A 12,277-nucleotide genomic window follows, 5' to 3' on the forward strand; every position below is an offset into this window, starting at 1 on the left:
AAGCTTTGTGGGAGCTAGTCTGGTACCCAGTCAAAAAGCAAGGACACAACCACTCAATTTTAAAGGAAATATAAAAGCTGTGAAACCAACCTAACAGTGCTGAAAAAAGGCAAGGCAATTTATTTCAGCAAAGTCAGATGTCTTCAGACTGGTCCAACTCACTATAAATAAATCTTTCTGATAGTAAATAATATCACATTCATTTCACAACACAATTTTCCTCTTCATCTAGACAATAATGTTATTTTTAATTCATGCTAATTGCAAATCTTAAGGACAAATGAAGTTCCCTACTTGCAAGTGTAAAAGGTACAGGGAAAATGAAAGATATAGTGTGAAATAACTTGGCACAGGATCTGGCATTCATGAATTAAAACCAGCACATATTATCATAAAAATGCTACTAGTAGCATCTGCAATTCCCCTTGCAACAGATAATCATTTTAATTTTAATCTACTGTAAATAAATACTCCTAATATATACAGTTCTTGAGTTCAGATCAAGTCCAATTTTTTGCTGTATGTTAGTATATTCAGAAGATTCAAAAGAGTCTTTATGAATTGCTTTTTTATACTGTTACCTACAGATCTGCTATCATCCACAATTCCTTGTTTTTCCATGTGTGTTCTGGGATTTTACTAAAAACATGTATTTTGTGGTTCAATCTAAATCAGAATTTCAAAATGGCAAACCACAATGCCATTTTATCCACATTCAGAGTCCAAGTTAAAATATGCAGTAAGTGCTCACAGATGTTTTGTAGCCTTATACAGGCTAAAAAGCAGGTTTTGCAATGGGAAATACATATCACTAATAATCGCAAAGGTCTTAAGTACTGCCACTGAAAACACTAAAATCTAAAGCTCTTCTGACTCTTGTAAATATGTGAAATAAATCATCACTACTTAAGCATAATAAAAATGTGTGAACTCCTTCTAGAGCATTTGTATATTCAGGAATTTGCTGTACATTCCAAAAAATGAAATGGTTGTTTACTTTAAAACATAACGCAACTATTGTCTGGGTTTTTTAAAGTCACAGCTAGTCTTTAAAAAAACAAGAAAAACATTTGAATTATCTCCATGATAGGATCACTACAGAAGAAATTGTGATATAAAACTGCTCTCTGTGACATCCAAGAAGGGAGAAGAATTCAGTGATTTTTGAAGCCTTCCAGTGCTCTCTGCACTGTTGTCATGGGATGCATTCCGAACACATCTTTGTAGCAGTTTTGCCTGGGCCAGGTTTTGGTAGTAGGGGAGCTACTGGGATGTCTTCTTTAAACAAAGAGCTGCCAGAAGCTTCCCGTGTAGCTGATAGGGCTAATGCCAGTCAGCTGACCAAGGCCTGGCCAATTAGTGACTGAGGTAACACCTCTGTGAATAATGGATTTGAGAAGGAGAAGTAGCTGTGCTGTTGCCAAACCACAGCAGCAACAGGGAGTGAGAATGTGAAAACATCTCTGCAGACATCAAGGTCAGTGGAGCAGGAGGGGGAGAAGGGTGCTTAGGCCCTGGAAGAAAGACTCCCCTGTGACCTGTGCTGACGATCATGGTGAGGCAGCTGTGCCCCTGCAGTCCATGGAGGCCACCGGGGAGCAGAGACTCACTCGCAACTTGTGGAGGATCCCAAGCTAGAGCAGGTGGACGCCTGAAGGAGGCTGTGACTTCGTGGGAAGCTCACATTGGAGCAAGTTCCTGGAAGGACCTGTGAGGCTGTGAGGAGAGAGAAGCCCATGCTGTGCTTGAGAGGTCTGCTGTCAGGACTTGTGATCCTGTGAGGGATTCAGGCTGGAGCAGTCAGTACCTGGACTGTTCTCCCAGTGAATAGCCCACGTTGGGGCAGGGTGAGAAACTGCCCCTGTGGGAAGCCCCATGATGGAGCAGTTTGTGAGGAACTGTAGCCCATGGGAAGGGCCCACATTGGAGAAGTTTGGGGAGAACTGTCTCCCATGGGAGGGACCCCACAGTGTAGAAGTGGGAAGTGTGATAAGGCCTCCCGCTGAGAAGAAGCAGCAGCAAAGTCCATCTGTAATGAACTGACTGCAACCCCCATCCTCTGTGCTGGTTGGAGGAGGGGTGGGGGCAGGTGTTTTAAGATTCTGTTTTATTTCTCATCTCCCTGCTCTGTTTTAATGGTTTGCTAACAAATTAACCAATTTCTCCCCAAGTTGAGTCTGTTTTGCCTGTGATACTAATGGCTGAGTGATCTCCCTGTCCTTATCTTGACTCACAAACCTCTCGTTATATTTCCTCTCTCCCTTGTCCAGTTTAGAAGGACTTGGTGGGCACTGGGCACCCAGCCAGGGCAAAACCACCTTGTAATGGTGCAAAGGAAACAAAGGACAGTGAAAAACAGCCATGGAGCTAATACTGACAGGATTACCACCATACCTAACAATTCCTAACATTCTTCCTGCTGCCTCTGGTGTTACCATTACTCAGCTACCTCCCCTCCTGCTCCTTCACAAATTGACATTGACTTTCTGGAGTGAGCTGTTTTGTGCACACTGTGAAGTGTCATTGGAGGTTTCAGTTGAAAGAAAGAATTTGAAATCAAAAGGAAGAAATTAAAAGGCTTCATTTTCCAGAGTAAATGAGACTTCAATTAGATTTTTGCATTATTATTTAAACTTGTAAGTTTGTATCATCATTCTTCCTACTCATTTGCCCAATATTTTGAAAGGAAAAAGGGTACTTAAACTTATTGAAGCAAGTTCCATCTGCAACAAAGTAACTGCAGTGATCTAGGAGGCAAGTCATATTGCCTAATGCAGCTATGTAGCTGCAGAAGTCCCAGGAAGACCTTCTGCAGCAGTTCCATTTCACAACAGAGAAAGAACAGTCGAACAGTCAGTGGATCTTTTCAGCCCTCTACTCATTCAGGCTCTCTGACAAATTCCCATGTATTGCTAACCAAAACAGTTGGCAGGAAATTGCACCTTTTCTCACAGGGATTCAATTTTTTTTTTTTTTTTTTTTTTTTTTGTAGTTGAAATCTTTCTATGCTTTTCCTTTATAGACTTTCCTTCAGTGCTTATGGGCTGGCAAAAAAAAAAAAGTAGATATCACAAGCAAAGAAATACCTGGGAGAAAAACCAAATGGAACCTTACACCATACTGTACCCCTGTAACTATTAGGAAGTTTGCTGTTGCAATGTACTTTTTTTTTTTTTCTCCCCTTTTCCCATTTTCATGCCAACAGACAACTAAAACAAGGCTGTAATATTAACTTCTTGGTTTCCTAGTAACAAAGACATGCTATAGGTATGTATATGAGGATGATGTTAGTTTGCATTTGCAATGAACGTAACTAATTGAATCAGAGGAAATGTCTGAAGATCAATGTAGAAATCCTAACACCAAAAAATTACCACAAATTCAAGTAACAAATAAGTTTTTGTTCAGTTAAACAAGTGTTAAATGTGTTCAGGCACGTTGTAACCCTAGAAAGTGTTTTTCAGTCAACTCAAGGTCAAAGAATTTGATCTTCACTTTCCCAATTCTTATTGTATTTGTTTTAATTACAATAAAGCAGGTGAGTCTGTCATTGCTTGTGCCTTTGCACTTCAAAAATTCCTTCAACCGTATCACACTACATATCCTTTCAAGGGTTCTTGATAATATTCCTCAAGAGCAATCAGTTTTTTACAGTTAAAATACACTTCTGCCTTGCATTTGGTGGGTTAAAAAGAAAAATTCTGAAATTACTATAATAATTAGTATTTGCTATATATAATTGAATTTCTTTCTGCAATTAATTGCTAAACTTGAGTAACTGAGATAATTTTTGCTAAACCATTAAAGAATCAGATTTGTTAACAGTGATCCAATTATTATTATATAACACCTAAAAAGAACTTAACTGTTGTAATCAGGTTTGTGTTCCTTGTTATGACTGTTTCTTTCTGTAAGAAAAAAAAACCCCAAAAGAACAAATCACCTAAAACTCTGATATGGCTTGTATATATTATACATTTGTTAGACTGAGCACAACTCTTGCCATGGAATGACATTCAGAGAAGATACGACATTGAATTTGCTTTTTTTAATTGATATTTATCAGAATCCTGTGCAGCACCTCTTCCTTCTATGCTATGACTTGTGAATGGGGCTAGTACCAATGACTTAGCAAAGTACTTCATATTAGAGTCATTTATGATTAGCATTGCCAAATTATCAGTAAGAACTCATTTCTGTGTTCTTAAAGAAAACAGAAGAATATGTTAATACTGCTGCTATTTCAGAATTTTGCAGAAAAATTCTGCAAAATAGATTGAAATAAAAAAAGTGATAGACTGTTTAAACAATTGAGAGAAAATAGCTTTTTTTTTCAGGTTATGTTATTAAGAAATGTGCATGTCACAACTCTTGCAAATAACTCCCCCATTGACTTCAGAAAAGGAAGACAATCTTCAAAGTTATGAAAAAAAAAATCTCTATAAATGGGCCTGTGAACTGTTATGGACACACTGCAGTATTAATTTGATAAGCATGGATATTTTAATGTTTTTATGACTTCTTCTCAGACACTTTCATTCTGAAATGAGACTTTTAAAAGCAAACACAACATATAAGGAATACTGATAGTTTCACAGAGATACACACATAAAAATGACATATATGGAAATATCTGAAATGTTGCCAGTTAAGTTATTTTCAATGGTCAAAATCTACTTTACTTGTTTCCTTTATGAGTTTAATAGCAGTAGTAAAACTGATCAAAGACTTTTTGATTCCCAGTCCTGTTGCTTTGTGAAGCTATGAGAAATGATAAAGGTAGAATATATAATTTCTTATACCACTTAGTAGCTCTTGTCTCTAGAATATCAAAGCAAAATATTACTTTTTAAATTCTGTGACAGATAATCTCTTCAGCCAATACGGTTTATTTCCCACTGAATCTTGTACTGGTGTATACTTTTAAAGTTCAGCACCATTTGCAGGCAGGAAAAAACATTCAAGTATTAGCAAGTATTGCCCACCAACTAATTACTTCTGAAGAGAGATCTCAAAATACAAAGTTATTATTTTGAAAGTTATTTTCACGCAGGAGAAAGAAATAGTTATGTGTTTATCACAGAGTATGTCTAAAAGAAGAACTAACAGAATGGTATCAACTACTTCCAAGACTCAGATTTGTGAACTCCTGCAGTGGAATAGGAGAGACAATGGTACTTTGGTTTAGGATTTGAGGGAAAGACGTAGAAGACATGCAAATTGTTTAAATAGATCTCATGACTTGCTAGCAGAATAACCTCCACCCCCATCATCCCCCACTTCTATGAAAACAAAGTTAAATGTAAAATTTACAATTTTTCCCTTAGTAAGGTAGTAATGTTCAAAGTATTTCACAATTTAATAGGCATGGAAGAGTTAGTACAGAAAGTATAGACAAGTGACAAGTCTTTTAAACTCTAAATAGCTGATTCATGTCTCAGCCAAGAAGAAAAGTCTCAAAATAGGACACTATGATTGTCTTGAAAACTGCTGTCAACATAAGTAGTGATCTCTGTTTCGAACACTGTGAATTGAACTGCCACGTTGTAAAAATGCATTTGCGGCTGCCAGACCATGCATATTCACCAGCAGCTTTGGCACAAAGGGAAACATGCCCACATTGACAGTAATCCCTCCAACTCATGATTTAAGCACAAGAGCTGGAGAGTGGGCATTAATGAAATTAAATTGTTACTCTTTAGTTCTCAAAGTCTCATACATTTGGGCTTGCCTCAGGCATGACATTCATGAAGAAGTGCAAGTCAAATGTACTTTGAGAAACTGTCAGAAAAAGTAGTATTACTATTAAAATACATGGAAGATTACAAAATGGATGTCAGACATATGCAAATTACTTAAAAACATATATGGAAACTCTATGAGATTCTAATTTTCTAAAAGAGTTCTTTATCCTTGGGGCAATAGATTAGAAGACGCAAGCAGACATGGCTTTGGTATTCAATATTATTTAGAATGTACCTGTTCAGCAGCAGACTGCATAGACAATTGAACGAACAAGGACAGTTGCTACATAGTCAAAAAGTTTCCTGACATTTTTTGTGGGCCTTGGTTGTTGGTTATATTGCTTATGTATAGTTCTAGAGCATGACTTACTTGCATAATGGACAGAAATTTATTGAGCGTTAATGACTTGAAGAAAATTCTTACCCCATTAAGAGAGAAACCTTTCGACCTTATGTAGAAAATTATACTTGCTTCCAGTAATGGCAACATCAGAATTGTATCTTTGCAATGAGTATACTTTGATAATTAATGACAGAAAGATCAGACAACAAAGTGAATTTCATTTTCTGATTACAATGCATAGAGTGCTTTTAGCGCTTTATGTTATCCAAGGTTGCTGTGTAGCTTGTCTAATATCCTAAAATCTCAGGAGCTCTTGAGTACTATATTTGGACAATAGTCATGTCACTGTGTAATTTATGGATATGGATTCTTTTGTTTCTTTATTGCTACAAGGAGAATGCTGAACCAAACCATCTCAGTGGCTACTGAGGCTTTACAATCATTGCTACAGAAAAAGCATCTTATTCTCAAATAATTGCAAACCTATTATATACAGTAGAGAGAACATGCAAAGTACACCTATCCTTTGGTAACTCTGAAGCTAACGAAACTTAACTACTAAGAAACTGTGCAGTATGAAGAGATGCACACCTCTTATGATTAAGTGCCACCTATCCAGCAGTCCTGGCAGGCAGAAAATAAGTCTCAATGTACACATTCTCCATGAATAGTTGTCTCAAATTGAATTCACAAAAGCTCAGAGTCCTGGGCTTCACTCAAGCATACAACGGCATTTACAAAGTTTTAGCAATGCATTCATATTTTAAACAGCACAAAAGTGTAAGTAATCTGAATTTTTCCATTTGTGCATGAAATCCAGTTATGTGAAAGTCTGACAAATGCAACCACTCTTTCAAGAGTGGCAGACAGAGTGTTACTGAACTACAACACATGGATTATGTAGAAGACATCTTTTTTTTTTAGCTCCTGCATGTGCTCACTGTCCTACCTATGAAAGTGAAGTGTTGATAAGGGGAGAAAATACGTTTCTCTTTGTAGTTATCTCCAAGTTGAAACCTTGATTTGAAATACCTTTCAATGCCTGGCATAGTGACATAGGTGCAGTGCTATGTTATTCTGTGTGTACCAACACAGAGTATGGTGTCTGCAAAATTCTTAAAGAGAAATCACAAAGTACAAACTCTCCTCAGACAGAAAACTCTTAAGATACAAGGTGGGAGACAACATTCAGCAAGTAATGTATTGACCTCTACTTCACAAAACCTCTTGTATCTACATTTGTACATTAGTTTCTGTGAACAGTGCTATATATATAGTGTTATTTACATATTAATATATTATATATGTGATATATATTTTGAGCACTTTTGATTTTAACCTTTTTCATTAACCATGAATAGGTCCTCAGACATCTCTAACTGAACGTGATAGCTATTGATTTAACCGTGTTAACACGCATGTTATTCATAAAGGCATTTAAACTCCTTTGTTTTAAAGAAGCATGGATAATGACGTTATCTCTTCAGGTAAACTCATCTTCTCTGTATTTATGAGCTTACAGGAAAGATCAGAAGTCCAAGTTAATTGACTAGATTACTTTTTTAGACATATGGAGGAAAAACGGATTTTTTTTCAGTCACAGTTCATCTTATTCTGCAATAGACATCTAGAACATGGTAGAGGAATTGTGCTCTAAAGCATGAGCTTATCTCCAGTAGTTACAGAAGGAGCATGGGTGACTAGCTGATCTATATACATGTACATTGTGGACACATACAGATGGACAAAATGAAGGTTATCTTTAGTAACTAGATGTTTTCTTAGAAATTACCATTATCATATAACCTTGCTTATTTCTGAACAAGAAAGAGGCCTTGAAAATTTCCAATAAAGAACTAGCTATTTACTGTGCATATAGTATCATAAGATTTTGAGTTAAAAAAAGAATTTAAAATTAAACACTATTTTCTTACCATGGCAGGAGCCATCCAATTCTTCATATCCTACACTGCAGATACAGCGTCCTAGAGGAACAAGCCAATCCCCATCTGCTCCACAGTACAATTTTGGAGTATCACGTTCCTCAGCACTCTTCACACAGGAGCCCCGTACTTCCACCAAAGAGGAAGAATCAACCCTTGGAATAGTATCAGGAAACATAGCCAAATTACGGACTGTGAAAGGGCACTTTTTGTAATAAACACGGACTGAGACCAAAGCAATGCATGCTCCGATGTCCTGAAAAGCAAGATAAAATCCTTTCCTGTTTATTGGTCCAACCTCACGAACTTCTGTGTTAAGTTTAAGAATGCGGTCACCCAAGTCCATCTGGGTAAAGCTCTCATCAGCTGCAATAGTATCAATTTTAATGTACTGGTTTGGCTTGAACTTTACTCCATGAGACTCATCTGACTCCATGTAGTAGAGATTGAAGGTTTCCTTGCAGGTTCCTAGTACCCATGGAATACTGTTGCAGTCCCTCAGGGTAAACTTCATTTCCACATAAATTTTCTGTGCTGCATCACGGGAGATCCAGTTTGTTTGAAGCCAGTTGTTTTGGCTTGGTTCCATCACATTACATACCTGGTAAGTATGAATGGGACGATTGTGTTCATCCATTTCAGTTATGGCATCCCACTGCAAAGAAAATAAAATGCTTTGAAAACTAAGACAAATATACATGTATACATATACACAGACCCAATGTGCATACACACACACACACACATAAAGCCCACGTATATGAGCCTATGGCTAAGAATAATTATTAACTTAAAATTTAGTGGAAAGACAGTAGCTAAAAGCAGATATCAACTAAAGAGTGGCACAACAAGTTTTATTTCAGAAACTCCATGATAAATTGCTATTAATGAAAACATTTTGAAATTCATGTGGCACAGCAGAAGAGGGAAATACTGTCCAGGTTTATGTTAGCAATATAATTAATTCTGAGAACAGTCCTGGGGATGTCATTCAATCATCTACGCTGAAAAAAAATTGCTACGACAGTCTTGTTTGGTCTGCCAGTGGGCTGGCTCTGAAGCTCTCCAAGCAATTCCCGCAGCTCAGGAATGTAGCACTGGCCAGGCACCTGCAGCAGTTGGCAGCTAGGATGCAATAATTTGTTTGGTGGTTCTGAGGTGTTTGGTGTAGTTTGTCCTGGTTTACACCAATGCCTTAGAAACATTAAACAGTATATACAGAGATGCTACATTTTTGGCTGCAGAGGGTGTTTTACACTTATTTCCACTTAAAAAAGACAAAAAGTTACAGGCATCCTGCTACTTTATAAATCCTTTCTTACTATCTGGAGGTGAATGAGAATTATTTTTTTTTCCTGTTCCCCTACCCTGACATTTTACATTACATCAGCTTCGCTAAAACATTCTCAAATTCTGGTGGAAATTCCTGCATTAGAGGTTCTAAAAAAAATATCCATGTGCTACTTATGAAAGTTTATCAAATGCTTAACTTTACATCTGCTGCTCTAAAGAATTACCGACATCCCCAAATTAGCTCCAATATAACTGAATCATCTTTCCAGCAACCACTCCTAATTATCAATACAGCACTCCTAATAGCAATATAGCATTATATATAGATGTTTTCTTATCAAAACACAAAACTAGTTATAGCTTCATATCCAAAAATTCTGTGTCTCATCAGAAGTTTTAGTATGGTCTTTACACGTACCACTGTCTTATGGCATTGTAACATATCAAATAAGCCAAAAACTTGTTCCAAAATATCACTCAAAATTTCAGATTACATTGTTTTAATGCTATGAAACATCAAATTATACACTTTTTTTTGGTTTAGCATATTTGGAATAGTTTTATTATAAAATGATGTTTATTACAAATTTAGTTAAAATCATTTGTTGGCAAAAAAGATGCATAAGATTAAAATTGAGAAAGCATAAGATGAAAAGTTTATGGAGTATTTTTACCCCTAGCAACTTTTTCAAATTTTGCAGTTACTTTGGTTAGATTTTCTGTAAGGTACTTCAAAATTTTGCATTAATTACATATAGGTGTACACATATAACATACCAAAGCACATATTCAAATCATGCACAATATGCAATTCTGAATAAAAAAACCAAGATACAGACTTTGCACGTCATTAAAATCTGTTAGTTACGTTATACATCAACTCTGCATAGTTTTGTGCTGTAATACACACAGTATCAATATTTTAAAAAGTTAAGTTACAGTCCTAAATATGTGTTTGAGCAGCTGAATATTCACAGTGCCAGTATTACCTGCCTGGACATGTTCCTATGCAACCTGATCTAGGTGAACCTGCTTCTGCAGGGGAGTTGGACTAGATAATCTCTAAAGGTCCCTTCCAACCCTACCATTCTATGATTCTATGATACTTACTCCAGTATTACAAAGAAAGTTACTCCAGTATTACAAAAAAGGAACAGTTCACCTGTGACCTAAACTGAGAAAATGTAGTATGTACATATTCTGTTTACTATTTTTAAGCAATAAAATATATATATCATCATTTAGAAACACTTAGGAAATAAAGACTTTTATCTGCTCATCTGTGAAAGAGGAAGATACCATTTAAGAACTAAATCTTCATTTTCAGAAAAATTCCCAGACATCAGATGACTCTTAAGACTTATGTGAGTATTCAGAAAACTATCTGACTTTACTTTGAATTTTAATAACAAATAATGTGACAATATGGACGTAGGGGAATATGCACATCTCCAAGACCATTCACATAATCTTTGTGTAAAACCAGCAGCACACAACACAAACCAGCAGCATGGGAGGGAAGAGTGCACCATCTTCTTTAGAAGTCAACTGATCCATTATGGTGGAAACAGTAGAAAAATAACCAAAACAAAACAGCCTGTGGCACCATTAACCTAAAAACTTTGATTTTAAACAGTGGCTGGAATTCATGTGGAAAAAGGAATCTGCCAAATCTGATCAGAGGACTGGGATTCCTAGTCACTGCAACATGTGTCTGGGAGCTATGCAGATAAACAGGGTAATTGAAGGCCTTTACAGACCATTGCTTTTGGGGATTCTTCCTGGCACAGCATAAAATTGATAACCTCACATGAATGTCTTGTCCTGTGAAACACAAAACATACTTCTTACATGACAATGAGACAATGGCAAATTCTTAGCAAACAATCTGCTGACTCTAAGAAATGCTCATATGGCCAAAGGCTTTTTGCTTCTATGACTTGGAAGCATTCAGACAATTCAACATTCATGGCAAGATCAGTCCAAATTCACATTTGGTCAAAATTGTATGATGAATTACTTAGAACTGGGCCTCTCAAACCATTGTCCACAAATTGGTTTGAACTATGATTGAAGTCTACTTATAGCAAGTAACATAATACCCCAAGAAGACCTTTGCATTGGGAAAGTAAAAGGACATTTTCATGTTCTGGTGGGCCAGGGCTCTTCCCTTTTGCCATGCAGCATGAGTCCACATATCTTGAATTGATTCAATATTCCACAGCCATTAAGGATTAAATAAAATAATGTAAAATATTTTAAAATTTTAAATAAAATTAATTAAAATCCACAGCTCCAAGACTTAAAACCTCACCGAAAGAGGTTCTTTAAAAACAAGGTAGCTAAGTCCCTCAGCCTCTGATCCCCATTTTGCCTACCATATTTGTTACATGCACTGTGGATATATCATCTTTTTCTCCATGTATGAAACATGTACTATAAATATAAGCATTATTACATAAATTTATGTTAGACACGAATATAACCACAATATAGGTTTATGGAAAAAAGAACCCCAACCAAAACCCCCTAAAACAGAAGCACAAAAGGATTTCTACTTTAAGTACCAAACCACGTGAAAAAGAAGACATGGTACACACTACAGAGAGATCTCAAACAAACCTAAGCAATGACAAAACTCATCAAAAAACACAAAAGTCCACAAAAAAATCAACCCCACCACACTAAACCCAGAGTAAATACGTAGTAGGTGAGATGTAGTTTTAAAAATACAGAGCAGTTGTCAGAACCAAACTAGCTTAAAGTAAAAAGACCTGAATGTGCTACTGCCTCTTAACAAATATTAAGGGAACAAAAAATTCAAAACATCTTCCCCTCACCATGAAAGGCGCTTCACCTATATATTCACTTTTAATCAATACCTCAATTTGAACTTAGAAATTGAAGCTCTGAAGTTAGCTAGTAATCATGTAGTTAATATAAATTTATTACTT

General features: G+C 36.3%; 1 protein-coding gene across 1 annotated transcript in view; it reads right to left on the bottom strand.

Moving 5' to 3' along the window:
* EPHA6 (EPH receptor A6) overlaps positions 1-12,277 on the bottom strand; it is a 497,763-nt gene that overhangs the window by 367,196 nt on the left and 118,290 nt on the right. Inside the window, exon 3 of the mRNA XM_062003218.1 lies at positions 8,022-8,685. Within this exon, the coding sequence (XP_061859202.1) occupies positions 8,022-8,685 (664 nt within the window). The remainder of the gene's footprint in view (positions 1-8,021; positions 8,686-12,277) is intronic.

The sequence above is a fragment of the Colius striatus genome, chromosome 1 (genome assembly GCF_028858725.1).
Source record: "Colius striatus isolate bColStr4 chromosome 1, bColStr4.1.hap1, whole genome shotgun sequence".
NCBI classification, from domain to species: Eukaryota; Metazoa; Chordata; class Aves; order Coliiformes; family Coliidae; genus Colius; species Colius striatus.